Source organism: Dichomitus squalens (assembly GCF_000275845.1).
Source record: "Dichomitus squalens LYAD-421 SS1 unplaced genomic scaffold DICSQscaffold_17, whole genome shotgun sequence".
NCBI lineage: Eukaryota > Fungi > Basidiomycota > Agaricomycetes > Polyporales > Polyporaceae > Dichomitus > Dichomitus squalens.
In genome coordinates, this window is record NW_006766899.1 from 14367 (window position 1) to 32807 (window position 18441).

At 55.3% G+C, this 18441-nt stretch overlaps 7 protein-coding genes across 7 annotated transcripts; 4 read left to right on the forward strand and 3 right to left on the reverse strand.

The window, feature by feature from the left end:
- Nucleotides 1-2610: 2610 nt before the first annotated feature.
- Nucleotides 2611-4649, forward strand: DICSQDRAFT_161810 (cytochrome P450; the record flags this gene model as incomplete). Its single annotated transcript, XM_007366265.1, has 9 exons — nucleotides 2611-2773; nucleotides 2842-2919; nucleotides 2984-3203; nucleotides 3277-3300; nucleotides 3369-3440; nucleotides 3496-3652; nucleotides 3716-3963; nucleotides 4014-4103; nucleotides 4161-4649. The coding sequence occupies 9 exons, from the start codon at nucleotides 2611-2613 to the stop codon at nucleotides 4531-4533; spliced, it is 1425 nt and encodes a 474-aa protein (XP_007366327.1). The 3' UTR covers nucleotides 4534-4649.
- A 541-nt stretch (nucleotides 4650-5190) lies between these two features.
- Nucleotides 5191-7173, reverse strand: DICSQDRAFT_161811 (uncharacterized protein; the record flags this gene model as incomplete). Its single annotated transcript, XM_007366266.1, has 2 exons — nucleotides 6697-7173; nucleotides 5191-6640 (listed from the first exon to the last, which is right to left on the reverse strand). The coding sequence occupies exons 1-2, from the start codon at nucleotides 7086-7088 to the stop codon at nucleotides 5191-5193; spliced, it is 1842 nt and encodes a 613-aa protein (XP_007366328.1). The 5' UTR covers nucleotides 7089-7173.
- Nucleotides 7174-8574: 1401 nt separating this feature from the next.
- Nucleotides 8575-10244, forward strand: DICSQDRAFT_61894 (MFS general substrate transporter; the record flags this gene model as incomplete). The annotated part of the gene is made up of 5 exons (XM_007366267.1): nucleotides 8575-8666; nucleotides 8730-9023; nucleotides 9079-9291; nucleotides 9345-9525; nucleotides 9582-10244. 5 exons carry the CDS (start codon nucleotides 8575-8577, stop codon nucleotides 10242-10244), a joined length of 1443 nt encoding a protein of 480 aa, XP_007366329.1.
- A 398-nt stretch (nucleotides 10245-10642) lies between these two features.
- On the reverse strand, nucleotides 10643-11513 carry DICSQDRAFT_170658 (glutathione S-transferase C-terminal-like protein; the record flags this gene model as incomplete). The annotated part of the gene is made up of 4 exons (XM_007366268.1): nucleotides 10643-10718; nucleotides 10794-11051; nucleotides 11111-11395; nucleotides 11458-11513. 4 exons carry the CDS (start codon nucleotides 11511-11513, stop codon nucleotides 10643-10645), a joined length of 675 nt encoding a protein of 224 aa, XP_007366330.1.
- A 1034-nt stretch (nucleotides 11514-12547) lies between these two features.
- Nucleotides 12548-14143, reverse strand: DICSQDRAFT_87245 (uncharacterized protein). Its single transcript, XM_007366269.1, has 6 exons — nucleotides 13945-14143; nucleotides 13560-13884; nucleotides 13389-13505; nucleotides 13008-13318; nucleotides 12923-12947; nucleotides 12548-12862 (listed from the first exon to the last, which is right to left on the reverse strand). The coding sequence occupies exons 4-6, from the start codon at nucleotides 13181-13183 to the stop codon at nucleotides 12638-12640; spliced, it is 426 nt and encodes a 141-aa protein (XP_007366331.1). The 5' UTR covers nucleotides 13184-13318; nucleotides 13389-13505; nucleotides 13560-13884; nucleotides 13945-14143; the 3' UTR covers nucleotides 12548-12637.
- A 209-nt stretch (nucleotides 14144-14352) lies between these two features.
- DICSQDRAFT_106833 (DnaJ-domain-containing protein) lies at nucleotides 14353-16329 on the forward strand (the record flags this gene model as incomplete). Its single annotated transcript, XM_007366270.1, has 5 exons — nucleotides 14353-14728; nucleotides 14968-15341; nucleotides 15413-15714; nucleotides 15769-15925; nucleotides 15972-16329. The coding sequence occupies 5 exons, from the start codon at nucleotides 14353-14355 to the stop codon at nucleotides 16215-16217; spliced, it is 1455 nt and encodes a 484-aa protein (XP_007366332.1). The 3' UTR covers nucleotides 16218-16329.
- A 237-nt stretch (nucleotides 16330-16566) lies between these two features.
- Nucleotides 16567-18401, forward strand: DICSQDRAFT_106834 (tyrosyl-tRNA synthetase). Its single transcript, XM_007366271.1, has 6 exons — nucleotides 16567-16719; nucleotides 16782-16802; nucleotides 16861-16941; nucleotides 17004-17344; nucleotides 17409-18014; nucleotides 18067-18401. Exons 1-6 carry the CDS (start codon nucleotides 16602-16604, stop codon nucleotides 18190-18192), a joined length of 1293 nt encoding a protein of 430 aa, XP_007366333.1. The 5' UTR covers nucleotides 16567-16601; the 3' UTR covers nucleotides 18193-18401.
- The last annotated feature ends 40 nt before the right edge of the window (nucleotides 18402-18441 follow it).

An 18441-nucleotide genomic window follows, 5' to 3' on the forward strand; every position in this document is an offset into this window, starting at 1 on the left:
CAGATGGGCTCTGCTTCATCCCTGCTTCACCATAGTCCGCACAAGAGCAGCTGTCAAAATTCACCAACCTAATATCGGGCTCATATAGAGCGCCGAAGACAGGCTATAATAGCAGTAACTGTCATTGTTTTGACTAGGCGGGCCTCGGTAGTAGCTGCTCTAATCCCTCAGGCCTCAAGTAGGATGGCCTCAGATGTCTGATCACATTCCACGTCGATCATGGTAGCCATCCCAATACTCTAGAAAGAGAGAATCAAGCAGGCTGCCAAAAGGGTAGAGCCTCGAGACAAGTTACGACGTGCGCGTGAGCTCTGATAACAACCGCCCGGAGTTACTGGGAGGCATCCGAACGCATGCACTCGCCTGAGTAACTCGAGTTCTCTCGAGATTGAAAACCGAGATATTATTACTATATTTGGGCATGAAATGCCGGTAACTCTAACTCCAACTCTTTGCCGAACAGGCCCTTAGAGAAATGTTCGAGACAAGTCAGAGACACGTCGACGTCACCGGTGTAAGGACATGCACGTCTGACCCGGCCGCCGTGAGGGAAATAAAAGACGAGTAATGAGCGCCTAAATCCGTCCGCCCAATCTGAATCGAGACCTCCCGACCTCAACCGCTCTTACACGACTTTCACCAATGTAAAACAGCTGAACCCATGTAGGTTCTCGCTGGGACTCATTGACTGTAACAGTTGTCTGTCCGTGCGCACAGGCGCTGTGTGGGCGCTTGTATACCAAAACAGACAGGTGTTCCATGTCGACGTGTGCGTCCATTTGGCCGTCATTTCCCCGTACCTGTTTTCAAACTGTTAGTTACCCTGTTATTACTGACAGGTAACCAAACTGCCAGCTCATCGGTCGGAGTTTCTGACGATACTCACCCTCAGATTCGTCCCGTCAATCCCACACAGCTGGCACTGGCACACAAACGTGTGCTTCCGCTGTCATACACGAGTCCTCGACCGCCTCAAAAAGACGTTCGTCTCGTCCAGAATCGCCGCGGCCCTCCCTGGCGCGGGTCTGCAGCTAAGGGCGGGCGGACTCGGCGAACAGCCGCTGTCATCAGGTTCGCCGAGAAGTTCACCTTGAGCTCGTACGTCAGCTGAAGCCTCCGCCATCTGACGATCCCGTTCCCGTACTATCCAGAAGTTCGACTGTCATTCTACTTTACGAATATTCCCACTCTTGTCGAAATCGAAGCGTTCTGAGTCGGACCGAGCCGCCGTCGCTCTGCTTCACCGTCTGGCTGATGACATACGGAAGGGTCGCCGGGACGTCAACGGAAACTTCTAACACCGTTCCATCGGCCTCGCGAGCCCCGGCTCATAGCTGTTGTGTAGGAGGGCACAGTGCCCATCAGGTGCAAATATTCGTGCGTTCAGTGAGTAAGACTGTATACTATCATCCAGACCGCCGTTGACAAACCACTGGCAGTACTGTAGCAGGATTTTGAATGACGCGTACCGTCCCTCTTCTGGACCGCCCGCCTGCCCGCCCGCCCGCACAAGCAGCTCTAGTTCTGGACCGCATCCTTGCGGTCGGGGCTCGCAATGTATGGAGAAGACTCGGCGCACTGCGCACTGTGCCTGCGTACTAATCCAGTCACAACACGGATGACTACAATCTTCGTTCGTTTACGGTATGCCCGCACCCGAATGCGCCCCCCCCCCACGAAGTAACCGAGAAACTGTTGACATCGTTGGCAGCCCTTGCGACCTCTCGCCGGTCTGCCTCTGTGCGCCACATGCCCCCATCGAACACTGAGACGACTCCCCACGTTCTACGCCGTACTGTCCTGACACTGTGTAGGCATCGACCTCGTACCATATTCCGCGGGTCCTAATGTTGTCGTGGCCCACAATAGCCGCGGACGACTGCCGCGCGCGAACCTGATTGCTTCCTCCACGTCTCCGCAGTCCAAGCGTAGTCATCATCTTGGTCACGGTGAAGGGGGTTGAACCACTCGCAAGTCGACCGCGCCGTGACTTCATCTGGGCAAGTGGCGATCCAACGCATACGTACCTATCCCGATCATCGCCTTTTTTCCAAAGCCTGTGAACGATGATGAGCAGACGGCCAATCGCTTGCGTGTTTTCGTGCCCTGACGGCGTCAGCTAGTCCCTCATTGTCGGTCTCTATTCTCATAGCTGACGTATGGCTCCCTTCCAGCGCCGCTTTCCCTCCTTTCCAGAGCGCTTCTCCCATTAGTTATATTCCACCAGTGTCTAGCCTCAGTCCCGGTGTGCTTTCCCTGGCATCTATACCTCACAGGCTTACGTCGTACCAAGGGCATGGCAGAGGAGATGGAGTCATCCGCTCAGCTCAATATTGTGCCTTTCGTGCTACTCTTGTCTTTGGTCAGTGCATTCGATTGCCTCTCATAATGGGTGTAGACAGGCTCATTATCCTTATGCCAACAACGTAGCTCGCACATCAAGTCCTCCGTCTCTATGAGACCTACTCTTTTTCCTTCTACGCGCTGGTCCTGTTGCTCCCGCCCGCGGTTTTGACCGCGATATCCACTCCTGGAGAACCCTCGCCTTCGGCCATACTCGGCGGCTTCTTCCTAAGCCTTGTGCTGTATCTGGCAGGGCTGACTGCAACGATGGTAGCCTACCGGCTCTCACCACTGCACCCATTGGCGCGCTATCCTGGTCCTTTGTTATGCAAAGTCTCCGCACTCTGGCTTGCGTACAAGAGCACCAGTGGGACGCAGCACCGCTACGTGAAGTCTCTCCACGATCGTTACGGGGACGTGGTCCGGATCGGTCCGTTTGCATACCACGTCTCTCCGGTGTCTAATTGGTTCAACCTGGCCTAACTTAACGGTGTGTAGGTCCGAACAACCTGTCGATCCGCAGGGGTTCGGCAATCTCCGCTCTACTCGGCGCGTCTGGCATGCCCAAGGGACCTCGTGAGTGTGCACTCGTTCGCAAAGTCAGGAAAGTAGTGGAAATTAACAAATTGATATCGCCCAGATCATATTGGCAGACACTTTTCCGAAAAGGATCCTGACCTGCTTTCGATACCGGATACCGAACACCACCTACGACGTAGGCGAGCCTGGGCCCGTGGGCTCACGTCAAAGGCGTTGAAGGAGTACGAAGAGCAGATGGCGCTCAGGGTCAACCAGCTCGTAAGCCGTCTGCAGGAACAGAAGGGGGAGGTCCACATCGACGAATGGTTCAACCGCTTCACGTGAGTCTAGTTACGGTCTCGGCCGACCACAGCAGTCCCTTCGCTGACGAGTATCCTGTGCCGGCCACGCTAGGTATGACTTCATGTCGGATATGGCGTACGTGTTAGATTGTCAGACCAAGATATATGAGTGTGGCATGGGACATTGACGAGACTGCCAAACAGATTGGGAGGTGGCTCGAACCTTCTCGATGGAGAAAAGACAGACTTCTGGTCTTCTTTGAATGAAGAGGCGAAGTACGTTTGGTAGGATCATTCGTCATCGAGCACACTCACACGGATCTCTGTGCAGACCGGCGACATTCTTTGGGCACGTACCATGGCTCGGCGTGCTTGTGGGGCGTCTTCCCATTCCGAATGGGCACAAGATGTTCATCGAACAGTGTAGAGTCCAGGCTGTGCGCCGCATGCAGCGAGGCACTACTACTCCAGATTTGTTTTACTATATCGTGAGCGTTTCCTGACATGCCTAGTGCTTTTCGAAACGTGACTAAACAGGGTCACCATCGTAGAGCCACGAGGATGTTCAAGATTCCAAGTATGCTCGGCCAACGATAGACCAAATCCTCAGCGATGGCATTCTTGCCATGGTCGCGGGCTCGGATACAATCGCGACTACGCTGACAGCTGTCGTCGCCTGCCTTCTCACTTACCCGGCTGTGTACAAGCAGCTACAAGAAGAGGTTGACAGATTCTATCCCCCTGGAGAGGTTGTGCATACGAAACATCATCAAGAGATGCACTACCTAACTGCGGTCATGTGGGTAGTTCTCCGAATGCAGGATGTGTCATCACTCACTCCGGTTTCAGCAACGAGACGCTTCGTCTCTTCTCAGCTGTTCCTTCTACTACCCAACGCAAGGTGCCTTCTCACGGTCAAGGCATCACGGTAGAGTCGCTGTGGGTGTTCCTCGTAGCTCACATGACACGTTGGTCTGATTCAAGCATTGTGCGCAGGTATATCCCTCCCGGGACGTCCTTCTGGGTACCTGCCTACTCGATTCACCGTGACCCCAGGGACTTCTCTCCGTCGCCCGAAGCATACCTCCCGGAGCGTTGGCTTCCCGAATGGAAGGAAGCTAGCGCAGCGCATGTGCACAACGAGGGCGCGTTCATTCCGTTCTCTTACGGTCCCATGAACTGCGTCGGGAAGGGATTAGCGATGCAGGAGATGAGGATGGTCGTCTGTGCGCTGCTGCAGCGCTTCAAGCTGCGGCCGCGCCAGGGTTGGGACATAACCGATTATGAGGGCGGCCTAAAGGATTACTTCGTTACGGTTCGCGAGCATCTACCCGTGATCTTGAAACCTCGCGGAAAGAACATCGACTGACATGGGGGAGGCGAAGGCCGGAGATGGCACATCGAGCAAGTGCGGAATATTGGAGTAGAGGTTAGCAGTCTAGGGGCATAAGCCGATGATGCCCCGTAGTTATGCTAGCCCAGTACAATGGAGAACTGTTTCCGTACCACGCAAACATACTCGCACGCGCACGTTATTCTCGCAGCCGTGGATGAATGCGTGTTGCAGTCCCAAAGCCAGCAAGTCCAACTCAGTGAGTTCTTCTCGCGAAGGACGCTGTAACGTCGGCCTGAGTTTGCGCCGCTAAAACAGTGCGATTACTATGAGCGCAGGAAAACCTTCAGCAACAGCTGTGGCAGAGTCCCGATTGCCGTTACAATGCACTGGCATGGGGCATCGGTAGCGAGATCACCCATCAGTATGGAGGATAGCTACGATCCCACACAAGGGCTCTATGATGGACTAGAGGTCGTGATCCTGACGGTTGGCTCACAGAAAAAATGGATGCATTATATAGTACTGACAACCCCACCGCGCCGGCTGCCAACAGTCATGGCAAAACAGGTTGGAACTGCCACAAGAGACGGCCGTACGGTTCCGCGGGTTGTCCCTGCAAGCCTCACTACACATGAGACCGCGACAGTGCTAGTGAGCAGTCACCATCGCAATACAGGGCACCTCTTCAGCTCATGCAACAGCGCCTCGCAGACCGTTCCACACCCAACGACTCCCGCCTTCCGGATTGACCCTCCCGACCAGCAACTGCATCTCCGTCGAGACGATCCGGATCCCTCGCCGCCCGTCACTCTGAGCCCGCGCATGCTTCTGCTTCAACCTCTCGTCCCACCGCTTGTGCGCCCACGACCTGCGTGGCCTGGCGCCCGTCGCCGAGAGTCGGCGGGACTCCATCGGAGTGACCTTGAGCTTCTTCGCAGGCGGCGGCCGGACGTCGCGGTTCTTGGCCTTTCGGAGCGCCATCACCGCGGCGAGGGGGATGTCGGGCTCGCTGTCGGAGTCAGATTCGTACTCGGAGATCTCCCCTTCCTCCCTTTCGTCATGTTCACGCTTGCGCTTGCGGTTGACTAAGGGGCAAGGAGCAGTTCGAAAATTCCACGTGGACGTTGCAGCGGGAGGCATATCCAGTTGTCGAGTCTCGACGGTATGCGGAGATACATAGTGGTCAGGCCCCGCAGCGGATGAAACATGTCCTAGATGGTCCTGTGTTGACCTGCGGTTGGCATGGAGTCGCCTGACAGTGTCCCGTAGCGGTTCTTCGTCCGACTCGCTGTCGGAATCGACACTTGCATCCGACGCCTCAGAGAACAAGCTGCCCATAGATGAGCAAGAGCCCGCCATAGAGATGTCCGCAGTCCCGTCCTCAGCAGCAGCCAAAATAGCCAGACCCCGGCTGGGTGACCACTCCGCGGCGGTGATAGTGGGTACGACAGGGGGGGCTTCTGGGAGGCTGCGACTCTGCTCGAGGGGAACGATAGCTGGCACGTTGCTGTCGTAGCGCGGTTGCAGCTCGTATGTGTCGCCCCAACAGAGACGGATGAACCCATTTTTGTGTACGGGAGATAAGGCAGTCGACCCGCTCGCGGATCCTGTTGCAGAGGTTCCCAGCCCAGGGGCTCGTACCAGTGTCTCGTCAAGCGCAGTAGAGAGGGCAGAATAGTCGCTAGGCCGGAATGCTGGGACCTGTGAGGAATTCGAGATGACTTGGCCTGTGAGCGCATTGTCGCAGAGTCCAGCGTCGTCGAGACAGTGAGACACCTTGGAGGCAAGCGACGGAGTTGACTCAAAGACGTAGGCCATTAGGGGATCATGAGATGGAGCCACAGGTAGACCATACAGTGCCAAGGTGGAAAGAGACTCAGTCATGTTTCCCGAGTAGGGCGTGGTCGCAGACGGAGGGTCAAAAGTGACCGAGCCGAAGGATGAAATTGACAACAGTGATCGGTAGGGCTCCGACCCCACGCATACGCTTTCCATCTCCGATGCAGAATGGTATGTCGAGTCCGCATCAGCTGCAGGAGGGGAACAGAGCAAAGCCACGTCGCGCGACCCAGCAAGACCGTCCCTGTCTTTGACCTCCAGGTCGCCGTTGCCGTCCGGAGCGCTCTCAGAGTCCAATATGCTATTAATGACATTAGTTCAGCGCAACTCAGAAGACACAACTCAATCTTTACATACCCTTCGTGATCGGGTTGGGCTGTCGGGGCCACGGCGTCGAGTTGGCAGATCAAGCTGTGCACTTCGATAACTAGCCGTCTCGCCTGCCGGACGTCACAGTTGTGTAGAGTGCTTCTCAGGGGAGCCGGTACGCTATCCCCGCGCTCCGAACCAAGGTCTTCGTCGTCAGCTGCAGTAGCAGGGCATACCTTCGCGACGACGTAGACGGCTCGTCCGCGGCGGATGACGACCTTCTCGGTGACACTGGGAGTGTCCACCGACGATGGCACAGCTATGTTCGAGGATGATCGGACAGTTACCAGCGCTTCTGGTGTCACCTGCTGTGAGGTTGACTCCCCGGGGAGTTGCGTGACGAGGCTGCATGTGACCGGCTCGAAGGTGTAGACATCCATCTTGGAAAATGGGAGCGGAAAGGAGTAAGCCACAGCGACGCCTGCTATGCTCAAAGCGGGGTAGAGATAGACTGTACTGTCCGGCAGTATGCAGATGGGATCCGAGATGCAGAGACGGCGGTGAGTGAGTGCCCAAAAGGGCGGCCACTTAACCTCGGCATCAACGGGATGTCAGCCTCCGTCGCCGACTTTGGTAGGGGATCGTTGGATGAGATGACGTATGCGCATTCACAAACTGACCAGAGACTGGAAATGCTGGCTGACGGTCTACGTGCCTCGCGCTCGTAAGTGTAAGGAGTGTGTGATTCAATGCGTCCACGTACTACGTGCTTTGGTTCGGGTCTCTGCTCAAACTAGCATGATAGAAAGAGAATCGAGTCACACTGATATAGAGTGCGGACGACGGCGGTGGCTATTCAAGCGATGTGATAAGTTGCATCCCGGGAGTCCGGGGCAGCTCGATGGCAATGAGTCCCATCTGACAGCGTGAGCTCAACTTCCGCAGCCTCAAGACGGCAACTCCGAACCGCGAAATCTCTTCTGTTGCTTAGTCAGCGCCATTTTTGGAAATAGGAGCGCCGGTTACACATCCGCCGCGCGACTCGGACCTTCGACTTGCGTCACCTGGCAGAGCCCTGGGGACGACGTAGACGTCCTCGTCCGTGTTAACATCTCTCCCTGTTCACTTCAAGGGTGGTCTCTAGGAGCGGATGCTCAAGGGACTCACTTCAGGAATGGAACTGCCGTTCATCGTCGCCGCCCGCCACTGCCGCGCACGCCGTCGGGGCTGACATGGACAGCGAAGCGACTCGATATCCACATGGGTAGCATATTCTTCCGCAGTTGTTTCACACAGTGGGAGTGTTTCCCCTCTAATGGAGATGGTGAGCTCGATGATCTCCTCCATATCCGCTGCTGACTGAGGCTGACGTATGTTGGAGCAGGAGCGTGCGCCGGAGACGGCTCCGGGAGACCGATTGTACAGTGAGTCCGTTGAGGTATCGGAGAGCTAATACCAGAGGACTACACGCTTCGTGAGGCTGACGCGACCGAATGACCCGTGTGCAACGCTCTCGGACCGACTGCTCCTCAACACGGCCTACCACGGATCTCTCTCTCTCTCTGCGGCCTCTGAACTCACATATAACTGGGAGATCGTACTTCTCTGCATCCCCTTTCGACCCTCATCCTGCTTGTGAACCAACTTCTCCGTTTCCTGGATCCGACCGACCGAAGGTGAAAGGTGATAGTCATGAATGCGGACGCTCGCCGATCTACTTCGCACGAATCGTCTTCGCACTTAGGCCGACCAGACTCTGTCAAAGACAGTGCAAAGTCAGGAACGACAACCGTCGTTGAGCCCACCGATGTACCACAAAATACCGCATCAGACCCTGGCGATGAAGATGTCGACAGGGAGAGCTACGCGCCCGGGCCCGAGGACCGGATTCAGAAACCTCGCGATCAGGATTTGTATGAGGTGAAGATGGGGCCGAATGATCCAGACAACCCCAAGACTTGGTCGAAGGTATATCGGTGGTACGTCACAGCCCTCTCGGCGTTGCTCCTGCTCAATGCGTAAGTGACTCTCCTCCCCGTCGACGCTACGAACTTTCACCGGACTGACGTCCTGCTGCGTAGAACGTTCGCGTCGTCCATCCCGGAGGGCGCTGAGCCAATGCTAGAGAACAAATTCGGTTTCGGCAGGGAGGTTGCGACACTGACCATCTCCCTCTTTGTGGCTGGCTACTGCGTGGGGCCTCTTGTATGGGGACCCCTCTCCGAGTCGGTCGGGCGAAAGCCTGTGTTCGTAGTCACCTTCTTCGTCTATACCGGATTCCAGGTCGGCTGCGCACTGTCACAGACCACCGCGCAAATCCTGGTTTTCCGCTTCTTGAGCGGCACCTTCGCCGCTGCACCTCTCGCCAATAGCGGGTGCGCAACTGAAGTCATATGTCGTCTCAGGAAAGCGGACTGATCGCGATTCCAGTGCCGTCATCTCTGACATGTGGGATGCAGACATTCGAGGGAAGGCTCTAGCAGTGTTCACGCTCGCTCCATTTGCTGGACCGACGCTTGGACCCGTTTGCAGTGGATTCATGGCGAACGCTGGAGTCTCGTGGCGCTGGGTATTCTGGCTGCTGACATGCTTCGCGGGGACTGTGCTCATATTGGTCATTTTGACCTTCCCCGAAACATATGCGTGCGTGGATCTACGTGTACATCCGATTGTGTACTAACCATATGTCTACATAGACCAGTGTTGCTTGTTCGTCGCGCGAAGAAGCTGCGGAAGGAGACTGGGGACAGCAGGTATTGGGCTCCCTTGGAGAAGAAAGATGGGACAGCGTTTCAGCGTCTCAAGAAAGTCCTCGCTCGACCATTCGTCGTATTGATATACGAACCCATGCTTATCGCAATGACCTTATACATGAGTGTACGTATAGTTGATCTTAAGGTGTTGAAGCCCGTACTGATCCTTCGTACCAACAGTTCATCTACGGCTGCATTTACCTCCTCTTCGAAGCATACCCTGTCGTCTTCGCAGGTCTACATGGTTTCGACGAGGGCTTCACCGGCCTCACCTTTCTCCCCGTCTTCATCGGCGGCTGCTTCGGGGTCATCCTCTACCTAGTATACTTCAACCCGCGCTACGAGCGTAAGGTGAAGCAGTTCGCACCCAATCCAGTGCCTCCAGAGTACCGCCTCGAGGTCTGCATGGTCGCGGCACCTTTCTTCGCCGCCGCCTTCTTTTGGTTCGGCTGGACGTCCTTCCGCAGCGTCTCCTTCTGGGCGCCGATGCTCGCTGGGCTCCCGCTCGGCGGGTCGATCGTCTTCCTGTTCCTTGGCCTCTTCAACTACACGATCGACGCGTACCTCTTCATGGCCGCCTCTGCGCTATCAGCGATGACCGTCGTACGTTCTACGTTCGGTGCGGGCTTCCCGCTCTTCGCGTACCAATTGTACAATAAACTCGATCCTCGGTGGGCGTCGACGCTGCTGGGCTTCATCGCCACCGCGCTGGCGCCGATTCCCTTCGTCCTCAGGGCTTATGGCCACAAACTACGGCTTAAGAGCCGATACTCGCCCACCGGAGACCTGCCGATCAAACCACCTTCTGATGGAGAAAAGCGTGCACAGGGTGTTGAGCCGTGAGGCCTATGATCCATTGACGTCCGTAGTAGTAGTGTTTCAACAGTTTCGTTTGTTGCTTCGCATGATGGGCATCATGAGGGGCTTTAGCAGGTCCGTCGTCTTCTACATCCACATCCCAAGGGCACTCAGTTCATAGCGCGGTATCACGACACATCACGACATCCCTAGTACAGGCTTCCTGGACGCACTGCAGACAACCCAACCTTTGTATAAGTAGCTCACCTCTGGATAGCAGTTCCAAACTCAAATAGCGCATCTGCCTAGATCGTTACTAAAATCGATCGCTTGCACCCCAACAGCTTGAACCGCCGTGAGCATCGATACGTATAGTCAAGGGCTTATACATGCTTTTCTCTCGAACTCGTTCGGGGGCTTTGACCGGTAACCACTCTCCCGCCTCAATGTTTGTTCAGGGACTCCTGTATAGCGAAGGCCTTCTTCACGCTATCGCGAGATATCAGCTTCTGATGCCACCTATAGGTAGTCGTACGTGACAGTCAACGTCAGTCGATGCGGCTCCATCGAAAGGCGCCAAGAACTGGTACGCACGCGAAAAACGCCGGATAGTCCTTCTGAACATCGACGCCGGCGTAATCCTTGATTATCAAGTGGAATGCGCCGTGGTTGTACGGGATGAAGGAGATGTCGGCGACGGTCGGCTTGTCCCCCACGAGCCATTCTTGCTTGGACAGCACCGAGTCGAGGACGGAGAAAACACGGAGCACCTCCTTGCGGTACCGCTCGATGGCGCTCGGGACCTGTTCAGGGTGGCTGCGGAGGAACCACACAGCCTGACCGAAGTACGGGCTGTATTACTCAAGCATTCAGTATTGGCCGCAGGCATAATGAAAGTGACGGATACAGACCCCTGTCCTGATGCCTGGAAGAAGAGCCACTCGATGAGAGAGTATCTCTCCTTCTCATCGCTGACAGACACCCGTCTCTCGGTGTCGTACTTGTCCGCGAGGTAGAGGATGATGGCATCCGACTCCCAGATGACGAAGTCGCCGTTCTTGTGGTCGAAGAGGGCAGGGATGCGGCCATTCGGGTTGAGCTTGGTGAATTCCGGTGATTTATGCTCGTTTTCGTCGAAGTTGAGGTAAACGGACTCGTACGTGAGCCCGAGCTCTTCGAGCACGAAGACTACCTTCCTGTGGGCGGGGTAAGGGGTAATCTAAGACAGAAGACGGACTGAGGCAAGGGAAGAACTAACCAGCCATTCGGGGCTATGGTATTGGTGTACAGCGTGAAGTGCTTGCCGTGCGACATGTTGTAGTGTGTCAGATGGGATGCGAGAGCGAGGAGCGACGAGGGTGAGCTCAACAGAGCAACTGCGAGTCCCCATATATGCAGAGAATGACCGTAGACCTAAGAGTCAAGGATGATAGGTCAATTGATACCCAGCCAGACTAACTCCGCCGTCCTCGGGATATGTCCCGGCATATTCTGTTCCGTTCCCCTCCTAATAGCTCAAGCCTATAGATGTGCTGGCGGGGCAGGGGTAGTCTCATATCCGCCGTTCGCGGACTTAACGTAGGCTGTCTTAAGCGAATACATGGTAGCTAGGCGGCGCTGTCCACAGAGCCTCTGTCTAATGATGTGTGGTGAATTGGGCGTTCGTCACTTTCATCTCAGAGATGAGCTGACCAACTTACCTTCGGGTTCGACACCTCGGAATACGCTCCATTATGGTGAAACTGAGACGCTTCGGCGAACAAGGGCTACCTCCGGATGGTCCGCATTCCAAGACGCACTAGCTGGGTAGCAGAATGGCATGTGAGCGCTTAGCAGCGTCGAATTAGTATATGCGGGAGATCGGAGGTCGACTCCAGACATTACCCAGCGTCATCACGATGTATGTATAGGAATCTAGACAATGGGAAAGACATACCAAGGTTAACTCAAAGCTGACGTCTTTGGTGATGGATTTTTTTTTTGGAACGAGTCGCTCCCTGACGAACGGCGGCGGGTCGTGGTATTGGATGACTGGACTAGCACCGGATTTCCGCCGACTCGGATACTGTCTACTTTGCCAAACTCCGCATACATGATGATGCGACGATCGCATTTCGACATGCATCTAGAACCTGTGACTGGTCAACGAAGTCTGCCCCCAAGGTTGTTAATATGTCTGACCTCTTTCATGTAACCACAATGTCCCTGAAGGCCAATGTAAGATCGCGAATGGCGCATGTCGGCAAGTCCATCCTGAGAGTATGTAAGTACGTGCGTCGGCAGTAAACCAAGCACTCCATTCTGAGCATCTTTGTTGTCGGACCGCTGAGCTACGCTTCCTAGAAAGTATTCGATACCGGGCTATAGTACCCGCTGCAACCCTCTGCAGACATATATGCGCACATAAGCTGACGTCGTACAGAAACAATGAATCCCGATCAAGGAAAGAAATCAAATCCAGGCCGTCCTTCAGCTATCTGCTTCTTCCTATACTCATCGGCAAACTCTCGGAGCCACTCAGGGCCAAGCGGTCTCAGCCAACACGGATGCGGTTTGCCGCGCCGCTCGTCATCTATCTCGCTAAGTAGATGACTATGGAACTTGTAGACAATCTCGATCGCTTCCTTCGTCAACATCCTGCGGTCTGCCCGGATGACGTAGCACTTTGGGAAAAGTCAGCACTTGACAATCATAGCCTGTACCAGCGCCCAAAACCGACGCACAGTTCCGTTATCGTCCAATTGCCAACTTCGCATAGATCGCTCAATGCTACATCACCAAGGTGCAAACCAAAGTCGAGGCACTCACTGCGTTGGAGCAAACCCATTGTCGGGCTCGATGCGCAGGTACACCGCGGGCTGGTTATCGTCCTTTGCCCTCATTCCGCCATGGATGCGTTCGCTATATATGAGAAGAGGATAGCCGCATATCGCCGTGATCGGACAGAGCTCCCCCTTGGAGAATATGGGGTGAACGGTGTCCATGAGGACGTGTTCGATTCGACGACTCCAGGGACCATGGCTGTTGTCGAGTATCTTGATGCCCCAGAACTGAATGGGGGCGAGTGGTCGGCAGACAGGCTTATGGACCTTCCAGTGAGCGATCTGACATTCTTTGGACTTGAGGGACGTATATACAGAAGTACATGAGTCTAGGAAAGGCTTTGAAGCCCGGGATAGGATGACGTACGCAGTACGATCCGGCAACCCCATGACATTTGGCGCAATTCTTCAAGCCGCTAGCAGCAAAGGTGCCGCACTTGCTACAGCGATCCTTTGTGAACCACAGGGACGAGACTTTCTTCGACTATACCGCCCAGATCAGTTCGCAGCATAAGGATAATGAGATCAGGTAACGTACGACGTATATTTCTCAAAGTCTCCGAAGGTCCTCTGGGGGTTCGTCCTTTCGATCATAGTTACAAGAGAAGGACTCTCCGCTGACCGAACAATATATACCTTACTGCATGATTAGATTCTGTCAATTCTCGATCGAGCCTGTGCGTGTGCTGCGGTAATCGCCCCTCCCAGGACAGCGCTCTACCTCGGCAGGAAGCCATGTACCTACAAGGCCGAATCACACGAGTTCCTTCTGCATGCATAGAAGATCCACCATGTCGAAGAGTCAATCGCGCCAGCCGAGCGGAAACGAATAGCAAGAACGTCCCTCTCTAGCCGGTCAAACCCTAGTTTGATTCTATTAGCCGCGTCAATCGAAGGCAACGAAAGATTGTTATAGAGCATACTTCGATTACATCCTCATACGTAGCACATCCAGTCGAGAGAGAGTTTGACAAGATGACCTAGAGTAACACAGTGAGCCCACGCGCCGCGTTGGGCTCAGAAACGCAGCGTTCTGGGCACAGGCTGAATGCGGATCGTCACCAGACCGTCAGCTCGAAGTACTAGTACGCCGGTAACATGGTATGCACGTTGTGGTTGTGGTCGGATGCAGGAAGGGCGCGCGCTCCTCTCGCGGCGCTTCAAGTTGTCTTCAGCTGAGCTTGCTTCTTCGAGTCGTCTCGCCTGTCTCACTCCTCCTGTCCTCTCCTTCTGGGCACCTCCCATGAACAGCCGATAGAGATTACCATTCACTGAGGACAATCGCATCCACCAACGCTGCATCTGTACTGAATCACTGCTTACGACTCGTCATGAACGCAACGATCCAGTCCCGACCTCTCGTACCACACATCCCAACAAGCTGCTCGCAATGTTCCGTCTCCCTAGAATTTCCCGTCCCATCTCCAGTGCCCCGGTCAGGCACGTTTCTCAGCGTCCAGTGCTTCAATTGCCACACAGTCATCACGCACGCCTTCTACCCCAACCAAATCCCGAGCCAGTATCACACTCAAGTCAACCTCGCGGGCCCAAGTGGGAGTAGTGGCAGCGGGGGCGGAGCGTCGTCTTCACAAGCGGCGCGGAAGGGCAGGAAGATTGGCACACAGGAGAAGCCGCTGGAGACGGGATACTACGATCTGCTTGGCGTCTCAGTGGACGCGAGTACAGATGATATCAAGAAGGCATATCGTACGTCCCATTTTACGTTTGCTGTTCCCTGGCAGGGAGGCGGGGTCCTATGCTACTTCTCTATGGATACTTTGACCACGAGCCACACGCGCTGAGCGATGCTGCAGTAATTGCCTCAGCACAACGTCCTTGAGGCCTCTGGAAGCGTGTTGGCTAGAAGTCGGAGTAGCGACTCTACCCAAGCCTCGCCCTCCTCCTGCTCCAGCATCATCAGATACACAGATGCTGACCTGTCACAGGTCGACTGGCAATCAAGTTCCACCCAGACAAGAACCCCGACGACCCGCACGCCGAAGAGCGCTTCAAAGAGATCGCCATCGCGTACCAGACCCTCTCCGACCCCGCCCTCCGCCGCAAGTACAACGAGTTCGGGCCGAAAGAGAGCGCGCCCGACGGTGGATTCGTCGACCCCGAGGAGATCTTCGGCACCATCTTCGGCGGCGAACGTTTCGTGCCCATCATCGGCCACATCAGCCTCGCGAAGGACATGAAGGCCGCGCTGCAGGAAGAGGGCGAGGGCGAGGAGGCCCCGCGCGACGCGAAGGGCCGCGAGATTCTGAGCCCGGAGGAGAAGGCGAAACGCGATGAGAAGGCGAAGAAGCAGGCAGCGGAGGTGAGCGTCGTGCGTCCCATCCAGCGACTCGCCTGTGTGCCAACACGGGCCGCTCCCGTCTTCTTCTCCAGAAAGCGGCGGCGCGCGCGGAGCGTATACAGAAGCTCGTCGAGAACCTGGACCGCAAGCTCTCGATATTCACTGAGTCCGCGACGAGCCCGACCGATCCCCAAGTCACGGAAAGCTTCCGGACTATATGCAAACTGGAGGCGGAGGAGCTCAAGCAGGAGTCGTATGGCGTCGACTTGCTGCACGCTATCGGGTTCGTGTACGCGCAGAAGGGCAAGCAGTATCTTGCCTCGAACCAGACCTTCCTTGGCATGGGCGGCTGGCTGCACAACGTACAGGGCAAATACCATGTATTCAGCGAAACGTACGTACTATGCGTCACGTAATGTCCGCCTCTTAGCTGACCATCCGTTTTTAGCGTGTCGACGTTGCGAGCAGCGATGGAGCTCAAGGGCGTCTTCGAGCAAATCCAGGCTGCAGAGAAGGCCGGCAACCTATCCCCAGAGGAGAAGCGACGGCTCGAGGAGCAGGCGGCAGAGAAGGGTCTGCAGGCACTCTTCAAGGCAAGTTATCGTGTCTTAGTCTCTTCGGTGATAACGCTCACGATGATGCTGCGTGTAGGGCACGAAGCTGGAGATAGAGTCGGTGCTGCGCGAGACTTGCGATCGCGTGCTCGAAGACCCCTCCGTCCCCCGTGCGAAGGTGCAATTGCGCGCTATTGCTCTTCAAATCCTTGGCGAAGCCTACATGAGCGTAGTCAAGGACGAGGATGTGACACACGAGGAGTCCGAATACGTCCGTGTTGAGACGAAGAGCAGTCGGAAGAGGGACTCGTACCGTCCGACCCCTGCGACACCGACATCATGAGTGGAAGTACTTCGGTGGTGTCGTGTGCGGAGGAGCATCAGTGTTCTCGACTCGTGTTAGTGTACGTTATTTCCCACTCTGGTAGATATGTAGCTATATACACCTTCACGGCCATGTCGCTGTGTCGTGAGTCACACACTTGAGTCATAAGTATTCTACAATGGGCTCTGTGGTCTTATAAGCTTTCTGTTGCTCTTTGTCAGGATGACTCTCACGGCGCTGCGAACCACATCGCCGAGACAGATTACCAAATTTGGACGATCGATCACATTTGTATAGGCGCCACGTGACTCAGATTGAGTCAAGATCGTGCTCTCAAGTAGTTCCCAGTCCAGCTCAACTTCCGGACCACACTGCTTGCTTTCTCCACCATCGAGGCGTACCATGGCTTCGACTGCAGAGGAAAAGTTTCAACTCATTACCCGCAGGCTAGACGAGGTCCTCGGCGGCGACCTGATCAAGGCGATATTAGCCGAGGGCAAGACGCCCAAGTGCTACTGGGGTAAATATATGGGTTCCTTCCACTGACACTCAGATCTTATACTGAAAAAATTGTTACGACAGGGTCCGCACCCACGGGACGACGTATGTTGATGACTTGTATGCTTTCCAAGAGCTGGCACGACTCACCCCTGTCATCTAGCCCATATCGGATACTTCGTCCCGCTTACCAAGATCGCGGATTTCCTCCGCGCAGATGTGGACGTAACCATCCTATTAGCCGGTCCGATTTTGTCCATTCTACAATATTGATCTATCATATTGATTCCAGAACGCGATCATTAGACGTCCATGCTTTCTTAGATAACCTCAAGGCTCCGTTGGAGCTCGTCGCCTACCGAACGCAGTACTACAAGAAACTTCTCCTTGCCGTGTTTACCTCCCTAGGCATCCCCACCTCAAAGCTCCTTTTTGTAGAAGGATCATCCTACCAGTTGAGCAGGGAGTACAACCTTGACAACTACAAGCTCTGCACAATCGTGACAGAGCACGACGCGAAGAAAGCTGGCGCCGAGGTCGTAAAACAGGTGGAGAGTCCGCTCCTTAGCGGTCTCATCTACCCTGGCATGCAAGCTCTTGACGAGCAATACCTCGACTGCGACTTCCAATTCGGCGGTGTCGACCAAGTACGCAGCGTCGTGGAAGAGCCCTAACTGCGTCTCTCGATGGCTGACTCGCATCTCGTCACAGAGAAAGATCTTCACGTTCGCAGAGCTCTACCTCCCTCGCCTCGGCTACCGCAAGCGCGCGCACCTCATGAACCCTATGGTCCCTGGTCTCGCAGGAGGCAAGATGTCCTCCTCAGACCCGAACTCCAAGATCGACTTCCTAGACCCGCCCGAGGTCGTCCGCCGCAAGATCAAGAGCGCCTTCTGCGAAGAGGGCAACACCACCCAGAACGGCGTTCTCGCCTTCGTAAAAGCCGTGCTCATCCCCATCAGTGAGCTTCGCATCGAGCGCCTCCAAGGAAAGACGGGGGCGGACGCGGAGGAGGGCGCGGGGGCCGTAGGCGAACAGACCCCCTTCGTCCTCGAGGGCGCCCCCGAGGGCACCGTGTTCTCGATCTTCCGGAAGGAGGAGCATGGCGGGTCGCTCCACTACAGCAACTTCGACGCGCTAGAGGCAGATTACGCAGCGAAGAAGGTGCATCCGAAGGACCTCAAGACGGCGGTCGCGGACGCGATTGTGCGGTTGCTGGACCCGATTCGGCAGATGTTCGAGGCGGACGAGGAATGGCAGAAGGTCGAAAAGCTCGCCTACCCAGATCCTAATGCGAATCCGGAGAAAAAGAAGAAGGTGGGCAGCTGTTTAGTCTATCTCATTGAATTAGCGCGGACGTTCTCTTCAGGTCAGAGTGTACCACCCCCCTCCCCCGGGCAAAGGGAAGAACACCCAGCCCGCGGAGACTACCGCAGCATCAGAAGATGGGGCGCATTCTGCAGCAGAGGCTGCCAAGCAGGAGGGTTCGTCATGACGAAGTAAGGCAGAATGTTTCCGTTGTTGTAGCCGACCCGGTTCTGTATCAACGCGGTTGTGAGTCATAACAGCCCGCGATAGTTGATTTTGGTACAGGAAGCGTTGTTGCCACGACGGGTATTGCGAGCAGATCGGAAGAATACAGATCAATCAGCCATGTTGAACTACAAGATCTTGTTCACGATCGACATGCATGGAATGTCGTAGCAATACTGTACACAGGAAAACGCAACCCTCTCGTATCAAT

Bases quoted from the DNA above. Each gene is read 5' to 3' on its own strand.
- DICSQDRAFT_106834 (XM_007366271.1), top strand. From the start codon at position 16,602: ATGGCTTCGACTGCAGAGGAAAAGTTTCAACTCATTACCCGCAGGCTA. The intron at 16,803-16,860 runs GTATGTTGATGA...CCTGTCATCTAG, and splicing joins GTCCGCACCCACGGGACGAC to CCCATATCGGATACTTCGTC. The intron at 17,345-17,408 runs GTACGCAGCGTC...ATCTCGTCACAG, and splicing joins AATTCGGCGGTGTCGACCAA to AGAAAGATCTTCACGTTCGC.
- DICSQDRAFT_87245 (XM_007366269.1), bottom strand. From the start codon at position 13,183: ATGGACACCGTTCACCCCATATTCTCCAAGGGGGAGCTCTGTCCGATC. The intron at 12,948-13,007 runs GTGAGTGCCTCG...ATCTATGCGAAG, and splicing joins AATGGGTTTGCTCCAACGCA to TTGGCAATTGGACGATAACG. The intron at 12,863-12,922 runs GTGCGTCGGTTT...CTTTTCCCAAAG, and splicing joins AATTGGACGATAACGGAACT to TGCTACGTCATCCGGGCAGA.